The following is a 25,050-nucleotide window of genomic DNA, read 5'->3' as shown; positions in this document are numbered from 1 at the left end:
CTGAGGCGGTTAAGGATTGTACAATGGCATACCATATATTTTTAGTTAATAAAAATAAGATATAAATAGCATTTATATTGGCGTTTTTATTAAAAATCAAAATGTGGGAGATTATTTTGCCGGACCCTGTATTAAACGTATTGTCAATAAGTTCGAGTCCAAAGGTACCGTAATAAATAATTGTAAATGTTCAACTCAGGATATCGAAAATAGAGCCGAAGAAAGAGAGAACAGAGATCTTAATATTCTACTGAGTGTGGCGAAAAACAAGATCGAAAAACATCAAGAGCTGCAGGAAGGAGATGAAGAGCGAAGAATGGCATTTTGTTTTGAAATGATGGATAGAGCAAATAATGATTTTTTTAAGGAATTTTTTAAGAAATATTTGTTTTACCGACGAATGTACATTTACCCTTAACAATGAACCAAATGTTCAGAATTGCCGGTATTGGAACCAAGAAAATGAACATCGCTTTGTTCATACTCGGACACAATATCCCCAAAAAACAAATGTATTCCTGGGACACCACATCATTGGACTCTTTTTATGGACTATAACCTAACAGCTGAAACCTATTTGGACTTATTTCAAAATCAAATTGGACCCGCCTTGGAAGAAGTTGTTCAGGAAGATCAAATCATCTGGTACCAATTTTTTGCAATTACATTTAATTAAATAATTCAAGATTCGCTTATTAAAATTTGTTGAAACTTTGCGAGGGTTTTCCAGATCGGTCTCTTCAAAAAGTTATCTTACATTTTTTCTGTAAAATGTACAGGGAAGCCAATAATTGACCTCCTTAAAATTTACATATTAAGTTTTCCTATGTTCCGCTCGGCGACGCACCACCCGGTATAAGTTCATAATAATATAATAAACTTCGATGCACGCCATGAAGCGAAACGAGACAACGTTGCCGCATCTTACACTCTTTTAATATAAAATTATTAAAAACACACTGGTAATACCGTGAAAAATAATCGGATTACTGATGAATGCGGTTCTATTGGCAACGTTGCCGACAGATTCAGGTTTTAGAGTAAAATAAGTCTCGGCGATTCCTTAAACAGGGGTCCGAGCCAATTTGAAATAATTGAAATATCTGAAATATGACCGGCGCTTTCGCCAATTATTAAGAATTATTTCAAATCGCACCGAGGTGCGGATTTGTTGTGTTAAAATATATGCGCCTTCACCAATCTATTAGTATTATTATTTCAAATTGTCCCAGACATCGGTTTAAGGTTTCTTAGATTCACTCGCCTGGAATGTATATTATGCGGTGTGATTTTATTAAATTTTGGTAGATAAGAACTTTGTGTTATTTCAGTGTTGAATGCGTATTTGGAAAGCGGTTTTGTTTTGTTTTATTTGGGTGGCGTTTAGTGTCGTAGTAAGATGAATACGGTGTGAATGTCTTTGTGCCCTTTATGTATTACTGTAAGTAAATTATGTTTAATTACAGTTTGTTTTTAAGTCCAGGGGCTATACCGAATGGTGCGTCGCCGAGTGGAACATAGGAAATCCCATGTAAATTTTAAGGGGGTCAATTATTGGCTTCCCTGTACATTTTATAGAAAAAATGTAAGATAACTTTCTGAAGAGACCAATCTAACAAACCCTCGTACAAAGTTTCAAAACATTTTAATAAGCGAATCTTGAATTATTCAATTAAATATAATTGCAAAATTAGCAAATTTTCGGTTCAGGTAAAACCAGACACCAGCCACCGGCAAACAATTTGTTATAAGGCTTTGTCAAATCTGACTTACTGTCACTGATTTATTGACACTTTTCCTCGCACGTCAGTGACAATATTCATTTTACTGGTGCCCGTTTGGTTTCACCTGAACCGAAAATTTGCTAATTTTGCAATTACATTTAATTGAATAATTCAAGATTCGCTTATTGAAATGTTTTGAAACTTTGCACGAGGGTTTGCCAGATCGGTCTCTTCAAAAAGTTATCTTACTATTTTTCTATAAAATGTACAGGGAAGCCAATAATTGACCCCCTTAAAATTTACATGGGATTTCCTATGTTCCGCTCGGCGACGCACCACCCGTTATAGACTTTAATTCGCGCATGAATTAATACCTGGCAGTACACAATTTATATTCGTATATTGCACCAACTTCCTTATTTCAATGAGGACACCCTATATATTATTACATTTTTGCATTCTACATAAAATTTTAAGAAATCCGATGGGTCACATCATATATGTTCCTGAAACAGTTGCCGAGATATTTACATTTCATTTGTTGATATCTCGGTGACCGTTGGAGCAAAGTATTGCATGTGACCCCTCAAATTACTGGGAATTTCACGTGGAATCCGAAAATGTAATAATTATACAAGGTGTCCCGGTTAACAAACTCTATACAGGCGTCAAACGTGAACTTGGACCACGCCCTCCAGTTCCTTAGGGAATACGACTCGGAAGCCTCGGGGATGTGTTTCAGGGTAAGCTCCGCCCAGTGGGCGTATTCCACCAACATGACCGATTTTAACAAACGGCGCATGATCGAAGAGCAAACTTTAAAGGTAAGTTGGCACTGATGTTAGAGGTCCCGGGTGGATAAATTGTAAACGTTTTAGGCGAAATTTGACAAAGTCACTTGGAGAAAAGCTATGGAATTCGATTGGGATCATATATCCGATCCTGTCGCTAGGAGGCAGCTCAGAATGCTGATCGCTAGGAATAGGGCGTCGCTGTCCGATGAGAAATATAATGAGGTATGAGGTTTAATTGCAGATTTCTCGAAAATGGTTGGGTGTACATAAAAAGTGCTAGAGGGCATTTTTGTAGAGCCTAGGCTTTTCTACAAGTTTGTTCTTTAGACATTTTTCTCTCAGATCAATGCTAACCGAGATTTTTCCAATAAAAGTTATTGTAGCCAAGGCGAGGCAAGATAATGTTGATCTTGAAATATCTCAAAAACAGTTGAGTCTACGTAAAAAATACTTGGAATCTACAGTTTATTATCAGATCTACAGTTTTGATCCCTAGACGTTTTTCTCTCAAATCAATGGTAACCGAGATTTTTCAAACAAAAGTTGTTATAACCGAGGCAAGGCGAGATAATGTTAATCTTGAAATATCTCGAAAACTGTTGATTCTACGTAAAAAATCCTTGGAGTCATTTTTGTACATCAGACTCATATCTACACTTTTGATCCCTTGACATTGTTTTCCAAAATCAGTGGTAACCGAGATTTTTCCAATTAAAGTTGTTGTAACCAAGGCAAGGCGATCTAATGTTGATCTCGAGATAACTTGAACCCCTTAATTCTACATAAAAAATGTGTAGAACCGTTTTTGTATACTAGACTCTGATCTACACTTTTGATCCCTAGACGTTTTTTTCCAAAATCAATGCTAACCGAGATTTTTCCAACTAAAGTTATTTTAGCCAAGGCAAGTCGAGATGATGTTGATCTCAAGATATCTCGAAAACTGTTGAGTCTACGTAAAAAATACTTGGGATCGTTTTTATACAGTAGACTGCGATCTACACTTTTGATTCCTAGACATTTTTTTTTAAATCACTAGTAACTGAGATTTTTCGAATTAAAAGTGTTGTAACCAAGGCAAGTCGAGATGATGTTGATCTCAAGATATCTCGAAAACTGTTGGGTCTACGTAAAAAATGCTTAGAATCATTTTTGTACAGTAGATTGCGAGCTACTCTTTTGGTCCCTAGACGTTTTTCTCTCAAATCAATGGTAACCGAGATTTTTCAAACAAAAGTTGTTATAACCGAGGCAAGGCGAGATAATGTTGATCTTGAAGTATCTCGAAAACTGTTGATTCTACGTAAAAAATCCTTGGAGTCATTTTTGTACATCAGACTCATATCTACACTTTTGATCCCTTGACATTGTTTTCCAAAACCAGTGGTAACCGAGATTTTTCCAATTAAAGTTGTTGTAACCAAGGCAAGGCGATCTAATGTTGATCTCGAGATAACTTGAACCCCTTAATTCTACATAAAAAATGTGTAGAACCGTTTTTGTATACTAGACTCTGATCTATACTTTTGATCCCTAGACGTTTTTTTCTCAAATCAATGATAAGCGAGATTTTTCCAACCAAAGTTTTTTTTAGCCATGGCAAGTCGAGATGATGTTGATCTCAAGATATCTCGAAAACTGTCGAGTCTACGTAAAAAATACTTGGGATCATTTTTATACAGTAGACTGCGATCTACACTTTTGATTCCTAAACATTTTTTTTTAATCAGTAGTAACCGAGATTTTTCGAATTAAAAGTGTTGTAACCAAGGCGAGGCGAGATAATGTTGATCTCGAGATATCCCGAAACCTGTTAAGTCTACGTAAAAAATGCTTAGAATCATTTTTGTACAGTAGATTGCGAGCTACTCTTTTGGTCCCTAGACGTTTTTCTCTCAAATCAATGGTAACCGAGATTTTTCAAACAAAAGTTGTTATAACCGAGGCAAGGCGAGATAATGTTGATCTTGAAGTATCTCGAAAACTGTTGATTCTACGTAAAAAATCCTTGGAGTCATTTTTGTACATCAGACTCATATCTACACTTTTGATCCCTTGACATTGTTTTCCAAAACCAGTGGTAACCGAGATTTTTCCAATTAAAGTTGTTGTAACCAAGGCAAGGCGATCTAATGTTGATCTCGAGATAACTTGAACCCCTTAATTCTACATAAAAAATGTGTAGAACCGTTTTTGTATACTAGACTCTGATCTATACTTTTGATCCCTAGACGTTTTTTTCCAAAATCAATGCTAACCGAGATTTTTCCAACTAAAGTTATTTTAGCCAAGGCAAGTCGAGATGATGTTGATCTCAAGATATCTCGAAAACTGTTGATTCTACGTAAAAAATGCTTGGAGTCATTTTTGTACATCAGACTCATATCTACACTTTTGATACCTTGACATTGTTTTCCAAAGTCAATGGTAACCGAGATTTTTCCAATAAAAGTTGTTGTAACCAAGGCAAGGCGATCTAATGTTGATCTCGAAATAACTTGAACCCCTTGAGTCTACATAAAAAATGTGTAGAACCATTTTTGTATACTAGACTCTGATCTACACCTTTGATCCCTAGACGTTTTTTTCTCAAATCAATGATAAGCGAGATTTTTCCAACCAGAGTTTTTTTAGCCATGGCAAGTCGAGATGATGTTGATCTCAAGATATCTCGAAAACTGTTGAGTCTACGTAAAAAATACTTGGAATCATTTTTGTACAGTAGACTGCGATCTACACTTTTGATTCCTAGACATTTTTTTTTAAATCACTAGTAACCGAGATTTTTCGAATTAAAAGTGTTGTAACCAAGGCAAGGCGAGATAATGTTGATCTCGAGATATCCCGAAACCTGTTAAGTCTACGTAAAAAATGCTTGGAATCATTTTTGTAGATCGGATTCTGATCTACACTTTTGGTCTCTAGCCATTTTTTTCTAAAATCAATGCTAACTGAGATTTTTCCAACTAAAGTTATTTTAGTCAAAGCAAGCCGAGATGTTGTTGATCTCAAGATATCTCGAAATCGGTTGAGTCTACGTAAAAAATACTTGGAATCATTTTTATAGAGTAGACTCCGATCTAACGTTTTGATCCCTAGACGTTTTTCTCTCAAATCAATAGTAATCGAGATTTCTTCAATAAAAGTTGCTATAGCCAGGAAAAGGCGAGATAATGTTATTGTTGAGATATCTGGAAAATAGTTGGGTCCACGTAAAAAACGCTTTGAATCATTTTTGTAGATCAGATTCGGATCTACAGTTTTGATCTTCTGATATTTTTCTCTCAAATCAATGGTAACCAAGTTTTTTTGCTAGAATAATATATTTGGTCAAAGCAAGGCGATCTAACGTTGATCCTGAGATATTTCGAAACCTGTTGAGTCTACGTAAAAAACCCTTAGGATCGTTTTTGTAGATCAGGCTCTGATCTACACTTTTAATCCCTAGACATTTTTTTCCAAAATCAATGCTAACCGAGATTTTTCCAACTAAAATTATTTTAGCCAAGGCAAGTCGAGATGATGTTGATCTCAAGATATCTCGAAAACTGTTGAGTCTACGTAAAAAATGCTTAGAATAATTTTTGTACAGTAGACTGCGATCTACACTTTTGATCCCTAGACATTTTTCTCTCGGATCAATGCTTACCAAGCATTTTCCAAAAAAAGTTAATATAGCCAAGACAAGGCTAAATATAATCCTAATTTCGAGATATCTTGAAAACTATTGAATCTACATAAAAAATGCTTAGAATCATTTTTATAAAGCCGAGTTTTCTTTATAATTTTGGGCCGTCAGACATTTTTCTCCCAGATCAAAATTAACCGAGCTTATCTTAAAAAGAAATTATTATAGCCTATCCATATATAGATTGTCTTGATCTCGTTATACATGGAAAATTATTCCCCTTAGACAAAATATACTTAAAAAATTTTTTCTAGAGCAAAGTATTCTCTACAACTTTTCTTCTTAGACCAGAAATAATCGAGATATGAATACTTACAGATTCACCATTTGATCTCGGAAATGAAAGATCTATACGCCCACGTGAGAATATGTCCGTACACACCAGATCCGCACGGTCAGGAGGCCACCTACTGCGACCTGGACCTCTCGGACATCCAGCGGATTATGGCGAAATCCAGGAACCACCTGGAGTTGCTCCATATGTGGAAGGAGTGGCACGATAAAACCGGCCCGCCTATGAAGAACAAATTTATGCGATACGTGGATCTGGCCAATCAGGCGGCCATTAAAAACGGTTCGGATCCAGAATGGTTTTAATTTTTTGGGTAAAATTGTCGGTTTTTGTTTCAAGGGTTCTCACATGCCGGAGAAGAGACTTCCTTCGTATATGAAACCGCCGATTTCCAAGACGAATTGGTCGAAACCTTCCGGAAAATCCTGCCGTTGTACAAGGAGTTGTTCGCGTACGTGCGATCCAGACTTTACAAGAAATACGGTCCGGAGGTGGTGAGACCAGATGGGCCCCTGCCCGCCCATATTCTGGGCAACCTATGGGCCCAGGACTGGAGGAACATTTATGATATCGTAGCGCCATATCCAGAGTATGGCGGCCTCGATGTTACCGGGGAAATGTTGCAGCAAGGATTCACTCCTTTGAGGTAATCGAAGGGGGGGATTTTCACTGAAACAAGTTAAGACGCCGAAGAGTTTTTTTTTTTCTAGAATGTTTCAAATGGCCGAAGAATTTTTTACTTCGCTGGGTTTGAAACCGATGCCCCCGGAATTCTGGAGGTGGTCGATGATCGAAAAACCGAACTCGAGGAAGGTGCAGTGCACCGCCAGCGCCTGGGATTTTTGTAATAAAATCGACTTTCGGTGAGTAGTTTTAGGGCATTGATCTAGGATACATTAATTTCCGCACCCATGCGGGCCGCATATTTATATCTATCATACGCTATCGCTCATCCCGAGAGCCGAACTTAGTTTCTTATCTATCACATGTTATCCCAAACGCGCCTTCATAACTATCACCTGTAATCGCTAAATAAACTGTATTTTAATTTCCTAGGGAAAACAAGACAAGCGCTCTCCACTACGTGACTTTTCAACTCGACGTTCAGTCCAATCACAGGTATATGTGTCTCTCTCGATGGCATCGTATGTGCACAATATTTATTAATGATTGATAATTCAATCTATCGTTAGCTTTGTGTTCTTGCCGATATAGGTCAGTATAGGACAACAGTTTTAAAAAAATGTGTTTTTGCAGGATTTCTTCGAGGAAAATAGTAAACAAGGAAAATAAAAACTGTTGTGGTCTTACTGCCAGTACTGCTAATTTATGAAGGGCATAACAGCACGTTTTATTTTTATTTTTGGGCCTGGTTTTTAAGTTAAAATCAAAAACAAACAAATGGCGTTGTTATGCCCTAGATATAGAAAAATGCTTTAAGATTTATTAATATCATATTTTTGAATTTTGCACTTAGAACGAGTAATCTTGCATGAAAGATTCTAATATAGGTAGACAGCAGCCTTGCCAACAGCCAGGTGTTCTGACCTCTAGATTAAAAGAGGCACCTTTTTTATGAATATTATGAATGATGATATATTATTGGAAATTTGTTATTCCAAACTCGATTTTTGTATCCTATTATACAGGGTGTAAATAAATAAGTGCGAAAAAAATCAGGGGGTGATTCTTGGGTAAATTTAAAGAAAACAATTTTAGATGAACGTATATGTATGTCCTAAAAGTCCTAACTAGATATTGTAGTATAATTTGATATGCATTTTCTGTGCATCCACCCTGTATATCAAAAGTTGGGACTTCTAGGACATACGTTCATATAAAGTGTTTTTCTTAAAATTAACCCAAGAATCACACCCTGAATTTTTTTGTACTTATTTATTTACACCCTGTATAGTACCACAGTATAAAAGTACACTTGTACTACTATACAGTGCGAACGTAAAGGTTGGAATAAATTCATTTAAAATTCGGGGGTATGTTCAAAAAAAAAACGCTCGGACATGTCGATTTTTATTTTTAACTGCGGGTTTTCTTACTATAATTTTATGTATACAGGGTGGCCCAAAAATAAGTTACGGTCATCAACGTAATTTTTTTAAATGTAAACACCTATTTTTTATTTTAGATTTAGGTTCTACATCAAATTCTAAGTACATTTCATGTACCATGTCCTATACCTAAACTCGACGATTGAACACAATAAAAGGCTATTTTTGGAAGAGTTATTTATATCAAGCAACCTATCAGTTATTGTTTGGTTATTTACATTTGTGGTTGGTGTTTTTGATTGTTAACTTGTCACAATTTGTTGACATCAAATAATTTTGAGTGAATTTAGTTTGATTTAGATGCCTAAGCAAAGTTTTGCTTGTGTTAAGTTTATCAAAAGATAAAATTAAAATTTCAAAAAATGGTACGTCTTAGTGAGCGAGAGCGTATAGAGATTTTGATGATGATTGGTTATGGAAACAGGATGCGCACTCAAATGGAAGTCTGTGAAATTTATCATGCCAAGTATCCTGATAGGCCACGTATATCTCAAAGTACTGTCAGTAAAATAGAACAGAAATATCGGGATTTGGGTCATGTCAGGGATAATTATACGAAAGGTCGGTCAAGTATATCAGAAGAGAAGCAACTAAATGTTTTGCTGGCAGTTGAAGAAGATTGCCATAAAACGAGTCGCAATATTGCGTTAGAAAATCAGATATCCCAGACATCCGTCGTTAAGTATTTAGGTATAAATAAATGACACCCTTACAAAGTTCAATTGGTTCATGAACTAAATGAAGATGACCCAGATAGGCGTTTAGAATTTTGTGAGAGACTTATGGACTTGTGCCATGCTAATCCACAATTTTCAAAAAAAATTGTATTTTCTGATGAGGCAACGTTTTGTCTTCATGGTAGTGTAAACCGGCAAAACTGCCGATATTGGGCTACCGAAAATCCGCACTGGATGATGGAGTGCCACAGCCAAGTCCCTCAAAAAGTAAATGTTTGGGCCGGGGTGATTGAAAACAGGGTTATAGGGCCCTTTTTCTTTGAAGGATACTTGAATGGTGAGAGGTATTTAGAGTTTTTAGAAAATGACTTGGTTCCATGCCTTGCCACTTTATACCCCGATCCAGAAGACCCGGATATATTAGATAATTCCTTATGGTATCAGCAAGATGGAGCTCCAGCCCATTACACTCGTCCCGTGCGCCAGTACCTGGATACCGTTTTCCCTGGACGTTGGATTGGTCGGAGGGGTGCAATTGAATGGCCGGCCAGATCGCCGGATCTGACTCCTTTAGATTTTTTTTTGTGGGGGTATCTTAAGTCCAAAGTTTATGTTAATCGGCCAAACAACATTGAAGACTTAAAAATTAGAATAACGGAAGAAATAAGATTGATAGAACCTTCTGTTATCGATAACGTTTTACAAGAATTTCAGCATCGACTGTGATATTGCCAAGAGGTTCGTGGCAGCCATTTTCAACACTTAATAAATTAATTTAAATATTTTTATGTATTCTTGCTTGATATAAATAACTCTTCCAAAAATAGAATTGAAGAATCTCTCCTTTTATTGTGTTCAATCGTCAACGGTCAAGTTTAGGTATAGGACGTGGTACACGAAATGTACTTAGAATTTGATGTAGAACCTAAATCTAAAATAAAAAATAGGTGTTTACATTTAAAAAAATTACGTTGATGACCGTAACTTATTTTTGGGCCACCCTGTATACATAAAATTATAGTAAGAAAACCCGCAGTTAAAAATAAAAATCGACATGTCCGAGCGTTTTTTTTTTGAACATACCCCTGATTTTTAAATGAATTTATTCCAACCTTTACGTTCGCACTGTATAGATCAAAATAATAACGACAATAATCTCTCAAGTTTTATTTGACATGAATAGTACATGAAACTGTCAAATGAAATAATAAAAAACAACAAAACTTTTTAAACATTTAGAAACATCTGAATATAAACAGCAAAATAACGGTAAAACTTATACAGGTTGTCTCAAAATAAGTACAAAAAACTTAAGGGGGTTATTCCTTGTTCAAATAAACGGTAATTTGTTGTATAAACATTAGGGAGATATCGGATTAATAAAGGTTAGTTACTTTTAATTACGTTGACTTTTGACACAACATTTATACAACAAACTACCCTTTATTTTGAACAAAAAATTACCTCTTAATTTTTTCGCATTTTTTTTTTAATAACCTACATACTACTCGTATATTATACAAATATAAGAACCTGACATTATTTAGCAATTTTTCTAGCTCCTAGAGCTCGATTTTGCGTGACACAACTTTTAAGGCTATGAGCAAAGTATATAGATTTCAACTTGTTAGACTGTGCTATGAGGTTCGGTTTTCTTCCAGACTGAAATCGTCTTCTTCCTGTAAATTTGGTCTTTCTCCTTGCTACACTTGTGGGTTGGACAAAAATTTTAGTACCTTTTCTAGTTGTGTGTACCACTTTCCTATTTAAAGATGAACAGCAGGGTTTAAAGGCTGTGTGCAATATACTCAGAAGAGACGACGAACTGTTAATATTTTTTTTGTAGTTTTGCATGAATGCCTTCACCCCACCTACAAAGTTCTCAGAATCATCTAAAAGATTTTGTTGAACGTTAAGATCCAATTTGTGTACAAATGTTTTCCATTCGGCTAAAACGCCTGTGACCTCAGTTTTTTCAATATCTTGTTCCCCTGGGTGCCCAATATTAACAACAAAATCGTTACTAGGCTCTACATTCCAGCTATCTTTTATGGGTGAAGTTACACTCTGTTCTACATCAGTTACATATTTTTTTAGCAGAAGGGGTTTAAGCAAATTGAAAGAGGGTTGGTTCCCAGTCGCTATTTTATAGATAATATGTTTCTGTTGTTCCGAAAGAACATTGCAGGCATTTGTAATATTATATTTTTTATCGGAAAGACATTTTTTAGCGATCGCATGTGCTATGTTAAAGAGGCGCGTTTGCAAAACATGTGATAGATAAGAACTGCGTTCGGGTATCGCTCGCTTTGCAACAGCGTGTGATAGATATAAATATGCATGCGGGCCAATCGAGGCGCTTCGTCTGTGATTGGCTCAGATAATTAAGGCGCGTATTTCAAATCTGATTATAAGAGGAATTGTGGTATTTGAGAAAAATAAACATACGGAGCGTTTTACTTAGGTAAAGAAATTGTTTATTTTCAGCAAATCACGGAAAATACTTTTGTTACATGATCTTATTAATTCTGCTTTTACTGAAATAGAATTCATCTCATTCAGGCACTTAATGGATAGTTTTGAATTAATTTTCAGGCTCTAAACTTCGCTCAATTATAATTTAGTATAAAAAATTGATAATTTTATTAAATAGTCTAAAAAGAACAATAATTGTTATTATTTTATTATGATATGCCTATTACACTTTTTTGTCTCATGTGATCCATACACCAATTAGGTGAAAGAGTCTTGTCATTGTCATCTCAGAAAAGGAAGAAGGGGCAATTGATTTACGTCAAATCTAATTGGAAATGTTCCATTTCAGGATAAAACAATGCACGGAAGTGAACATGGAGAACCTGATCTCGACCCATAGGGAAATGGCGCATATCGAGTACTACATGTACTACGCCGAACAACCGTATCTGTACAGAGACGGCGCCAATCCGGGTTTCCACGACGGTGTCGCCAACGCGGTACTTTTATCGGTGTTCAACCCGATCCACCTGTACAGGATCGGCCTTAGTAACAACAGCACCGACCTCTACGAGAGAAACATCAATTTTTTAATGCTGATCGCGTTGCAGAAGGTCGCCTACGCTCCATTCGCTTATTTAATAGACTTAGTGAGTATTGATCTTCTTAGAGAAGCTTTTTCTTAGTTACTAGTGGTGTGTCTAGAAAAATTACTGGAAAGAGCTGAATTTCTTGTTTCTTTTAGGCACTTGAAGACTCTATTTGTAAATTACTTCAATTGCCTGGAATAATTCTTCTTTTTAATTGAGTCTTTATTCCAGGCAGTTGAATGCTGATTATGGACAATTCAAGGAAAGTTAAAACAGTTTTACATTAACTTTGTCCATAAAAACACCTAAATTTCTTATTTCTGTTAACATTGGTACTAGGAAAATGTTTTAAAACTGACATAAGCTTGGGATTGATGGATATGACCATGACATGATTGATGACAATGACCATGACAACTTTGTTGTCTTGGTTCGGGTGCTACTTACTTATCCAAAAGGCTTATTGTTTAAATTAGCGGTTTTTTGTCGTTCAGAATAATTTGGTTCCCATCAATTCTCAAAACTCACATCTTGGGTCACTCATTTTCAGTGTCTTTATAAATGATACTAATGAATGTTTTAGGCACTATCGGGAAAATTCCAACGGTTTTGTCTTAGTTTCGTCGTTCCGAATCCAACGAGACCATCCGCAAGGTCGTAGCTTTTACGATAGCCGAGATATGGCATTTTTGATGCCCATTTTTGGCCTCAAAAACGAGGTCGAAAAATGACTTTTTCCGAATTTTCAAAGTGCTATAATTCCACTTGTTCTGGTCGAATTCCGTTATAACCCGGTGTTTTCGTAATGTAGGTGATGGGAATAAGCCGCTGGTATATTTATCTCAAATTCGAAAAAAATCAATTTTTGGTGAAAAATTCGATACGGGGGGGTATACCCTAAAAATGAAAAATCCCAAACTTTGGAGGTCCATATCTCGGCTCCTATGGGCACTATCGGGAAAATTCCAACGGTTTTGTCTTAGTTTCGTCGTTCTGAATCCAACGAGACCATCCGCAAGGTCGTAGCTTTTACGATAGCCGAGATATGGCATTTTTGATGCCCATTTTTGGCCTCAAAAATGAGGTCGAAAAATGACTTTTTCCGAATTTTCAAAGTGCTATAATTTCACTTGTTCTGGTCGAATTCCGTTATAACCCGGTGTTTTCGTAATGTAGGTGATGGGAATAAGCCGCTGGTATAGTTAGCTCAAATTCGAAAAAAATCAATTTTTGGTGAAAAATTCGATACGGGGGGGTATACCCTAAAAATGAAAAATCCCAAACTTTGGAGGTCCATATCTCGACTCCTATGGGCACTATCGGGAAAATTCCAACGGTTTTGTTTACTTGCTGTAATTACCTGCTTTACTGCTCAATTGTGTTGTTAAATTAATTCAGGACTGGGTATTTGAAAAATGGTATGTCACTGAAATGTAAAACTTTGAGCTTTTTACGGACTAGAGGTTCTATAAAATTTAATGTCAAATTTAACCAATACAGTCTTGAAAGAGTCTCTATTATCAGAGACGTTGGTATTGCACTAGACAAGAATTTCCAGTTTAATATTCATTTGAATAATGCTGTTGCTAGGGCCTTAAAGATGCTTTGATTTATTAGAAGAATCCTTAAAAATCCTATACTGTGGATCTTGTATCTGGTCCCTATACTATAGATTTCATATTGACTGTCTCAAATTTGTTGATGATCACAAGTTCTTAAAACTTGTAGTATATGAACTGAATAATTTAGATAATTATGAAGATTCCCAAATAAATGGTAAGAAGAGGCCTCTTAACCCTTTACGAAATTCTTCATAGTAAGGTGCCAGCACCTGAATTACTAAAAAAAAACTGATTTGCATGTTCCACTAAGACTTATAAGAGACAATATGAAGTTTTCACTATCCAATTCACCGTACAAATTATGACTTTAATAAATTTTTCTCTAGAACTACTAGAGCGGCTCATCAACATTCTGAAATTCACTTCCTTCGCTTATCACAAGATACTTGATAATTTAATATTTATGTAATTAATATTGCACTATTATGATTGTTATTGATTCTTAAGATTATGTATTTTGTAATGGGCACTGTTTGTTGATAAAATAAAATAAATACATAAATATATTGGTACGAATCTGCTTTCTTTAAGTTTCTTCTTTCTTATTCGTTTATTGTACTCCCAATAATATTAGTGGTTTTGCAAGCTTCTGTTATATACTGGTTGTATTTTATTCCTCGAGTTTTATTGCTGATGGGATATAGGTATTATAAGACTACTGTTATTTTGTGTTTTATTATCTGAATAGATATATTAAATACTAATATAAAATTTCTTGTTTAACCACTATGCTCCTTCATCTATCTAGTCGATTACCTTTATATATTCGATCTATCTTTGATAGATATATAAAATGATCTATCGTGATAGATATTCTAAATATTGATATTATCTAGAGTATCATGTACTGGCTTTTTCGAAGACATCACTTAGGAATTACAGTGGGGCATATTTTTACAAACTATTGGTCTGTACCAATCGTTTGAACTGCACTTATGGAGTTTCTGGGAATACTATTCGATTAATATCGGGAGTTGTTCACGTTTCATTGGCTTCGTACTCTTTAAAACTGTTTTTTTTTTTTGTTCCTTTTTCAGTGGCGTAACCAAATATTCGAACGGGGAGTTAATAAAATGAACGCGGAATGGTGGAGCATGCGCCTGAGGTACCAGGGCGTGGTGCCGCCGGTGGGACGCGCCGCCGACGCCCACTTCGACGCCGCCGCGAAACGTCACGTCGCAGCCGACGTCGCCTACGTCAAGTATTACGTCGCGTTACTGTTGGAGTTTCAGATTTACGGGAACATGTGCGACGCGGCTGCGCATAAGGGACCGTTGCACACCTGCGACGTTTACAGGTCACGGGAGGCCGGGAGAGTGCTCAGGTATTACCTTTAATTTGTTTTGTGACGTTTGTCAAATGTCATTTGTCAATCTAAAAAGTCACCTTGACATTTGCCACTTTATTACGTTAGACTTTTGGTGTGACACATTTAATTAATAGGAAGAAAAACGGATGCATGCTTTTCCAAAAAATTAAATTAGATTTATAGATACAAATAAAGAAACGACAACGGCAGTTCAACGTAACAATTTATGCTCAAAATTCCGGTAATTTAGATCTAATTTATGTAAAGAAAGGAAGAAACGACGTTAGTATAACCTAAAAATATAACATAAAAATGAAATTGTTTTTGACGTTAATTGATCGTCAAATTATGATAACACAACGCTGCCATCCTTGTTAACCAGATAGAAACGTCACCTTCATTGTCTTTATTTGTAGCTTTTCCTTTCGGTATTCCTTCCTCGTATAAAATGTTATTATTTTACACAAACTAACCTTAACAAATGACATATGCCAAACTTACTATAATAACAAACCTTGGCATTCGTCTTAAGGAACAACCGCAATTACATTTTGTAAACCAGAAATCCCGCCATTTTGCGAAGAAACGTCAAATTAACTCACAAATCACCTTTAAATTTCACACTAGCCGCCCTCTTTATTTTTTAACTTTGAATAATATTCCAGTGATATACTTCGGGTGGGTAAAGCACGCCACTGGAAAGACGTACTGAAAATGCTAACGAAAGGGCGTACGGACAAACTGTCAGCTGACCGGATGATCGAATACTTCAAACCGTTGTTGCTATGGTTGCAGAGTAGCAACAGAAACGAGCCGGTGATCGGTTGGATGACGAGCAAAGAGGACCTCGCCCTTTACCAACCGTTGGTGAAAAACGGCCAGGGGCGTACCCATTTTAGTTTTATTAATTCTGTGATAGTTCTGTTGTTATGGGTAGTAGTAGTTTATCAGAAATAAAAACACGTGATTTTAAATAATATTAAATTTATTTTGGAATGTATACAGTAACAATATGCTTTACAATATTTACAAATTGTTTTTAAGCTGCGGTACCTAAAAAATGAAACGTGAACTTGATGTATATAAATTGTGTGAGTTAATTCGGGAGGAAAATCAGTAAATATCACCGTTTTTTTTCACATTTACGTCCATTAAATTATTGACTAAATAGTAGAAACTTTATATTAGAAACGATCTCACTCGGCGTATATTGCAAAGAAAGTACGGAACATCGATTTATGAACTCTTTTCCCCCTTATCCCATTCCTATTTTTTCAAAATGGCGTCTATGGCGCTAGAGATTTTAAGGTTAACTGTTGCAATAGACAATTCACATTTAGAATTTATTGTAAAGGAATGATTAGAAATAACAATAAAAGAAACCGTTTGTTGCTAAACATTAAAGCAACAAAATTACAGCAATTTTTGAAAACCATGTCTTAAGCATTGAGGGTGTAAAAAGGCTCAATTTTGACAAGCTGTCATTCGTGACCTGTCAAAGTCAGATACTTCAAATTTGAATTTTATGGTAAAATAATGATGTAAAATTATAATAAAAGAAACCATTTGTTGCTAAGCGTTCGTGTAACAAAATTACAGCAATTTTTGAAAATCATGGCTCAGGGCCATTGAGAGTGAAAAAAGGCTTGACTTTGACAAGCTGTCATTCATGACTTGTCAAAGTCAGATACTTCAAATTTGAATTTTATAGTACAATAATGATTTAAAATTATAATAAAAGAAACCATTTGTTGCTAATCGTTAAAGTAACAAAATTACAGCAATTTTTGAAAATCATGCCTCAGGGTCATTGAGAGTGAAAAAAGGCTCAACTTTGACAAGCTGCCATTCATGACCTGTCAAAGTCAGATACTTCAAATTTGAATTTTATGGTAAAATATTGATTTAAAATTATAATAAATAAAACCATTTGTTGATAAACGTTAGAGTAACAAAATTACAGCAATTTTTGAAAATCATGTTTCAGAGTCATTGAGAGTGAAAAAAGGCTCAACTTTGACAAGCTGTCATTCATGACCTGTCAAAGTCGGATACTTCAAATTTGAATTTTATGGTAAAATAATGATGTAAAATTATAATAAAAGAAACCATTTGTTGATAAACGTTAGAGTAGCAAAATTACAGCAATTTTTGAAAATCATGCCTCAGGGTTATTGAGAATGAAAAAAGGCTCAACTTTGACAAGCTGTCATTCATGACCTTTCAAAGTCAGATACTGCAAATTTGAATTTTATGGTAAAATAATGATGTAACATTATAATAAAAGAAACCATTTGTTGATAAACGTTAGAACAACAAAATTACAGAAATTTTTGAAAATCATGTTTCAGAGTCATTGAGAGTGAAAAAAGGCTCAACTTTGAGAAGCTGTCATTCATGACCTGTCAAAGTCAAATACTTCAAATTTGAATTTTATAATAAAATAATGATTTAAAATTATAATAAATAAAACCATTTGTTGATAAACGTTAGAACAACAAAATTACAGAAATTTTTGAAAATCATGTTTTGGAGTCATTAAGACTGAAAAAAGGCTCAACTTTGACAAGCTGTCATTCGTGATCTGTCAAAGTCAAATACTTCAAATTTGAATTTTATAATAAAATAATGATTTAAAATTATAATAAATAAAACCATTTGTTGATAAACGTTAGAATAACAAAATTACAGAAATTTTTGAAAATCATGTTTCAGAGTCATTGAGAGTGAAAAAAGGCTCAACTTTGACAAGCTGTCATTCATGACTTGTCAAAGTCAAATACTTCAAATTTGAATTTTATAATAAAATAATGATTTAAAATTATAATAAATAAAACCATTTGTTGATAAACGTTAGAACAACAAAATTACAGAAATTTTTGAAAATCATGTTTCAGAGTCATTGAGAGTGAAAAAAGGCTCAACTTTGACAAGCTGCCATTCATGACCTGTCAAAGTCAGATACTTCAAATTTGAATTTTATGGTAAAATATTGATTTAAAATTATAATAAAAAAAACCATTTGTTGATAAAACGTTAGAATAACAAAATTACAGAAATTTTTAAAAATCATGTTTCAGAGTCATTGAGAGTGAAAAAAGGCTCAACTTTGACAAGCTGCCATTCATGACCTGTCAAAGTCAGATACTTCAAATTTGAATTTTATGGTAAAATATTGATTTAAAATTATAATAAAAAAAACCATTTGTTGATAAAACGTTAGAGTAACAAAATTACAGCAATTTTTGAAAATCATGTTTCGGAGTCATTGAGAGTGAAAAAAGGCTCAACTTTGACAAGCTGTCATTCATGACCTGTCAAAGTCCGATACTGCAAATTTGAATTTTATGGTAAAATAATGATGTAAAATTATAATAAAAGAAACCATTTGTTGATAAACGTTAGAGTAACAAAATTACAGCAATTTTTGAAAATCATGTTTTGAAGTCATTGAGAGTGAAAAAAGGCTCAACTTTGACAAGCTGTCATTCATGACCTGTCAAAGTCCGATATTTCAAATTTGAATTTTATAATAATATAATGATTTAAAATTATAATAAAAGAAACCATTTGTTGCTAAACGTTAGTGTAACAAAATTACAGCAATTTTTGAAAATCATGTCTCAGAGTTATTGAGAGTGAAAAAAGGCTAAACTTTGACAAACTGTCATTCATGACCTGTCAAAGTCAGTTATTTTACATTTGAATTTTATTATAAACGAATGATATAAAAATACAATAAAAGAAACACTTTGTTACTAATTCTTCAAGCAACAAAATAACACCAATTTTTGAAAACCATATCTCGTTCAGTGACGGTGTAAAAAGGCTCAAATTTGACAAGCTGTCATTCGTGACCCTTAAAAGCCACATATTTCAAATTTGGAGTTTATTATAAAGGAATGATTTAAAACCCATTCTTACTTTGTCAAAATGCCGAATGAGCCAAGATGGCACCCATCTATTATAATTAAATTGTTTATCTGTTGCAACAGGATACGCCCAAAAAAAACGTTAAAATTAGAAGGAATAAGTTAAGATTTGCCCATTACATAACTTCTAAAACATATAAATAATTATGCAATCAAATATCACTTAAGCAACATGTAAAATAAATTATAAGCAATTATGTACACTTTGGGCTCTTGGAACCCTTTAATTAAGTACGAAAAATACTAAAAAGCTAAAATAATCTGGTTACAGACCAAAAACCATTTTACTGTACCACAAGTGACAACGTTCTTATGTCAACCACGAATTGCGTTATTGACAAACTTTAGTGACCTACCAGAACCTTCAACAGGTTACTAGCGGATATACCTTCTATTACCAGTTAATGTCGTTACTTTTCAAATCACTGTCCCGCTGAAAGATATATCGTCGCATTATTGGTGAACAGTTCTAACCGACGAAAAATCGAAAATTGACTGTCAACAAATAATATAACTAAAAAGTATAAGACTTTGACATACTGTCATTCGTGACCCGTTAAACTCAGATAAATCAAATTTGGATTTTAGAGTAAAAGAATCATTTAAAATTGCAATAAAAGAACCACTGATGAGGTTCAAGTTAAATCCGATATGGTCAAAGACTCACAGTTTGAATTGCGGTTATTTTTATACTTTCTGTACCACTAATATTTATAATAAATGCTGAGTTATCATCATTTTAAACATTAAACTGTTAGACCTTTTCATACCTTAAAATAATATGACAGAACAACCAAATTTGTTGTAGTGAATATAGCCAAGCCACATAAAACCTAAAGTTTATAATCCTAAAATAAAACCATCCACATAAAAAGTGTGATACTTAAATAGAAATTTTACAAAAACTGTTATATTCGCTCCTTTTTTTTTAAATATTCCAGAAAAGAAAATATAAGTTTTTTAAAAGCGCACTAGCTTCAGTTTTGGCTTATGTGGATTAGAACAGTTCACAACCAAAGCGACGATATATAGGGTGTGTTCCTTAATACTGAAAGAAAATTCAGGAGTGTGTTCCTTAAGATAAAAATAACACAGTGAAACGATTAGTTATCGTAATAAATAAAAACTCTGTGACGACGCGTTGGATCTTCTCTTACCGAATACCGACGTTTACGTTCTAATTTTACAAGATGACCTGCTCCTTTGGTCATTTCCGGTGACCGGTGGCAGTCCACTGCAAGTGACGCGGCGTCAAAAAATCAAGTTCCGGCATCGACGGTGACACCGCTGCCCCATTTCCGGTGACTTTGCGCGTCGTTTCCGGAAATCCCGTTCCAGTCGCCGATTGGTGGGACACGAAGTCGCTCCACTCGTCCTCGTCCCCGTTGGATTTCCCACTGTTGGCGGCCATGTAATTCCCGTACTGATGACTAATGATCGAGGGCTGAAGTTTCGGGGGATGACTCGGGATCTGGGGGTACACTTTACTCGTCGCCATATTGGGGATGTTTAGGGGGATTTTCGAGGATAATTTGGTCTGCACCAGTCCGTTGGGGGTTATCACAGGTATGGGCTGTTTGGCGGGCTGCACGCTGCCCAAGTTTAACACTGACAGCGGCAAATCGGGGGTCGAGCAGCGTTCCTTTTCGGTTTTCAGTTTGTGCACCGGTGACTGATTAACCGACACGAAATCCGACCATTCGTCCTCCTCCTCCTCCTCTTCCACTTTCTTGCCACTTTCGTCTTTCTTGCTCTTCTCTCTGAGGTGCCCCAAAGCCTCGAAACGTCTGATTTCGTCATCGGTGATGCCGGGATCGGGCCAGCTCACTAGTGGTTTCGATTCGATAACAGTCGGTTGAAGCAGCACCACCGGTTCACTTTTAGGTAAAGCGTAAGACGTAAAGTCTCCAAAATCATCTTCAATCTGTGGTTTTGCCTCAGAAGCTTCCAGGGGTTGCACTTTTAAAGAGGTGCTCGCTTCTGGTACCACCACCATCTGGAACTCGTCGAAATCCTCCTCGGGTTCCACGAATTGCCCACCGCGATCTTTCCTGGTTAGTTCCGGGGTAACGATCGTCGGCTCCAGCCAACTGACGATGTCGGGTTCCTTGTTGGATATGTGGGTCTCCCTAAGGATGATGTTGTGCCCGGGGGGACTCTCCCTTGGGGGCGAATACGATACGAAATCATCGAAATCATCTTGGAGGATTGACGCTGAATGTTCCAAGTCTGATTTGGTTGGTTGCACTGTGGTTGGCTCTAAGGGTTGTTGGGGATCCATCTTGGTGAGCGTTTCTTTAGTCGATAATGCTAAAATGGACATTGAATGATTATCTTGATATTACTCGGATCGTTCAGGGAACATATTTGTTGAGGGCACTATTTCCTTATTACATAACTGTTAATTTCAGATTTTTAAGATGTAAGACTTTTAGTCCAAGCTCATAAGTCATTTAGAAGCTACTTTCAATAAAGTAGATTAGTGAGAAACTTAGTCCAGGATATTAGGTTAGTTTAAGTGCCTGGAAGTAAAGTCTGTTTAAGTTCGTAAAAAAATCTGGAACAAGTGGCTAATCAAAGCAAGAATAAGCCTGGAAGAAATTTCTTGATAAATCCGAGAGCCTGGAATAAATATTTAATTAATTTAAAGATTTCCATAAGTTAACTCAAGTGGAAGTAAGTGGCTTCTGAATAATTTAAATTCCCTGACCTTATTTACCTTTATTTTTTTATATTACTTTACTTGCCTTATTATTGACCTTGAGTTAATAATGCACTTAGTCTAGGCTCTTAAACCTTTTTAGAACAACTTCAACGCTAGAGTAAGTGCTTTAAAAGCCTGGACAAGTGACTAGTTGATTTTCTCTTGAAATAAGGAGAAACTCGAAAGAAAATGCATTTTTACACTCTAACACTCTATGTGTCTTGGTCACTGAGAGTGTAAAAAGACCCAACTTTGACAGGCTGTCATTCGTGACTCGTCAAAGTCAGATATTTCAAGTTTGGATTTTGTAGTAAAAGAATGATCTAAAATTGCAACAAAAGAAATCATTTGTTGCTAAACATTGAAACAACAAACTTACAGCAATTTTTGAAAATCAGATCTTGGTCATGGTGAGTGAAAAAAAGGCTCAAATTTGACATGCTGTCATTCATGATCTATGAAAGCCACACATTTGAAATTTAGATTTTATTGTAAGAAATTATTCAAAATTACAATAAGAGAAACCTTTTGTTGCTAAACCCCAAAGCAACAAAATTACAGCAATTTTTGTAGAGTATGTCTTACTCACTGAAAGTGTAAAAAAGCTCAACTTTGACATGCTGCCATTTGTGATCTATTAAAGTCAAATATTTCAAATTTAAATATTAAAATAAAATTGTGATTTAAAAATGCAATGAAACAAACATTTTGTGCTTAAATCTTAAATTAATAAAATTCCAGCAATTTTCGTAATGCATGTTTTACTCAGTGAAAGTGTAAAAAAGCTCAACTTTGACAAGCTGTCATTCGTGACCTGTCAAAGTCAGATGTTCCAAATTTGGATTTTACGGTAAAATGGTAATTTGAAAATGCAATAAAAGAAACCTTTTATTGCTAAACCTTCAAACCACAAAATTACAGTAATTTTTGAAAAGTATGTCTTGATCATTAGGAGCGTAAAGAGGATCAACTTTCAACAACATTCAAGCCACATTTTTCAAAATTAGATTTCATTAAAAATTACCTTTAAATGTCTGGAAATCTGAGCAGTAGAAACTCAAAAGACATTACATTTTTACACTCTTGGACATTGAACCTGGATAAGTTGGAAAGTTAAAACTAATTGGTATGTCCATTATTGGAAAGAAGTATCTGATGAACAAAAACTGGCAGGTACATCTGGACCGATAGTCCAAAACAAACTGATGTCCACACAAAAGATGTGGTAATATAGGAATTTAAATCTGAAATAATTTCTTATAAAAACGATTTTTGTACCTCAAAAATGTCCTGAGTTAGAGGCAACTTTGTCAATTAAGGTCCCTTTTTGGGTCTAACCTATAAGATATTTTCATAATTTATCTACCTTAATATAAAGAAGTTCCTGAGGATAAATTTAAGGTCAAAAACTTGACGATACTTCATAAGATTACTTACACTGCAACCAAGTTTCCCAGCTTTCATACTCATTAGCCGGAGAATAATTCCGGGACGAACTAGGGATTTCTAGTTGCGCAACTAGCTGCTCTAGATCTGGCAAGCTACACTTTAAAGCACCTTTTAAAGGATTTAAAAATAGACAATCCGAGAAAGCATGAAAATCATTTAACCCACTGTCAGTTTATGAATGAATATTAAAAACTCGTACTCACATTCAGTATTTTCACTTAATCCAAGATCAAAACCAGGCAAATTCGTGGGTGCGGTAGATAGTTTTTGAGGCTCCCTTACAGGAACGGGCGTCAGGATTTCCGATTTAACCGGTTCTAGTGGGGTGAGGCTCAAGTTGGCTGCAAACCGGGGCATCGAGGGGTTCCAACCAGGACCAAACAACTAAAAAACAAGCCAATGAACACCTAAAACACTATAAAAAGCTCTCACACTTACAATATTCCTTGAATCAATATTCAAAGCCTTCAAAAGTAAGTTCTGACTTGCCGACTTGGACCACTGGTAAGCCAAAGCGTGTGTCTCGGTAATGTTCTTGATCTGATTAAAAACCTTATCAGTTTCTTCAAAATTCCCCTCCCGGAAATCGGGCACCGCCATTTGCGGCACTGGAAACATTTCCTTAACTATTTCCGTTGACTTTTCCAGTGCTTGTTTTTCATTTAATAATAAAACTCTTGATTGAGGAGGTTCGGCCATTGGCAAGGTTGAAATGGAGGCAAAATCCCCAAAGTCGTCGTCCTCAGTTGGACTCGGAGGGGTCTCAGGGAAACTCGCAAAATTATCCTGGTGTGTAACTATCGTGATGGAAGTAAAATCTCCAAAATCGTCTGAATCTGTTTCAGCAGGGGCACAAGAAAAATCAGCAAACTCATCATCTAAATTGACAGCAAAATCATTTATATTTTCCTTAGTTTCAACTTTCTCTAAAGGTTTATTGTCAAGAGTAATACAGGTCACGATATCTCCTGATTCTTGTAAAATACTGCTATTATTGCATTCTTCATCGAATTGCTTTACACTTTCCAACTCATTAATCACTTTATCACACACACAAGGCTCCTCACTAATCTCCTCAACCTCCAGCTGTTGCACATTATTAAAAGAGGTTTGAATATCACAGTTGATTTCTTGATGATCTGTTACAGTTTCGGCAGTATCAATATTATTTACATGTTCAGGCAATTTTAAATCCTCTAGGATACCATTTAACAGTGGGGGTGAATCAGAGTCTTTTCTCTTGTCATGAAAATCTTTTGTCACCGATGAACTCTTACAGGTTTTGTTGGGTGGGGCAGGATCGGGGTCCAAATCAAAGGGCACCGTGGGAATCTCTAATGGGGTCCCTGGTGGTGAATAACCTGGAAGATGGGTAATGTACAGTGATTTACACAGCCACTTTTATTGAACTTACTGTCATCACAGTCGATGGACAAATTATTTGAACCAGCAAAGTCGCCGAATTCATCGTCTTCCTCATGATCATCAATCGGTGGTGGTGGAGGAGTGTCGCTCAACAAAGGTGGAATAACGTTGGACATCTATAGGGTATGAATTATGACTCTTGAAGAAATACTTATTGAGTTGGTAATGGATAGAATAATGGAGAACTTGAAAAAATATTGAATACGTTTCAAGTGGTTGGAGGATAATTAATTGGTAATTTATTAAAAAATTAACATCTGTTTGTTGTTTTGTTGTTGGTTGGACTTTTGACAGTGACAG

The 25,050-nt window shown here is 35.4% G+C and overlaps 2 protein-coding genes across 17 annotated transcripts in view; one reads left to right on the top strand and one right to left on the bottom strand.

Moving 5' to 3' along the window:
- LOC126742681 (angiotensin-converting enzyme-like) overlaps positions 1–16,213 on the top strand; it is a 24,939-nt gene extending 8,726 nt beyond the window's left edge. The window contains exons 1-9 of one of the 3 annotated variants that reach the window (XM_050449441.1): positions 845–1,441; positions 2,390–2,548; positions 2,603–2,740; positions 6,525–6,780; positions 6,838–7,144; positions 7,209–7,361; positions 12,069–12,369; positions 14,969–15,255; positions 15,906–16,213. In XM_050449441.1, the coding sequence (XP_050305398.1) occupies positions 1,415–1,441; positions 2,390–2,548; positions 2,603–2,740; positions 6,525–6,780; positions 6,838–7,144; positions 7,209–7,361; positions 12,069–12,369; positions 14,969–15,255; positions 15,906–16,197 (1,920 nt within the window). In that variant the 5' untranslated portion in view covers positions 845–1,414 and the 3' untranslated portion in view covers positions 16,198–16,213. Of the gene's footprint in view, positions 1–844; positions 1,442–2,362; positions 2,549–2,602; positions 2,741–6,524; positions 6,781–6,837; positions 7,145–7,208; positions 7,362–12,068; positions 12,370–14,968; positions 15,256–15,905 lie in introns of those variants that run through there. The other 2 variants (XM_050449439.1, XM_050449440.1) reach the window with 2 other exon arrangements.
- On the bottom strand, positions 16,208–25,050 carry LOC126742680 (uncharacterized). Of its 14 annotated transcripts, none has more exons than XR_007662653.1 (5): positions 24,740–25,050; positions 23,764–24,686; positions 23,529–23,709; positions 17,643–21,482; positions 16,208–17,278 (listed from the first exon to the last, which is right to left on the bottom strand). XR_007662653.1 is itself a non-coding variant. In XM_050449437.1 (4 exons), the coding sequence occupies exons 1-4, from the start codon at positions 24,864–24,866 to the stop codon at positions 20,380–20,382; spliced, it is 2,334 nt and encodes a 777-aa protein (XP_050305394.1). In that variant the 5' UTR covers positions 24,867–25,050; the 3' UTR covers positions 16,208–20,379. The 14 variants fall into 14 exon arrangements, 1 of the variants encoding a protein (XP_050305394.1); XR_007662656.1 differs by having other exon boundaries at positions 16,208–17,096; XR_007662650.1 differs by having other exon boundaries at positions 16,208–17,824; positions 18,007–21,482.

Source organism: Anthonomus grandis, chromosome 12 (assembly GCF_022605725.1).
Source record: "Anthonomus grandis grandis chromosome 12, icAntGran1.3, whole genome shotgun sequence".
Lineage (NCBI taxonomy): Eukaryota > Metazoa > Arthropoda > Insecta > Coleoptera > Curculionidae > Anthonomus > Anthonomus grandis.
The sequence above is the reverse complement of the archived record's forward strand: the minus strand, read 5'-3'. Positions and strand labels throughout refer to the sequence as shown.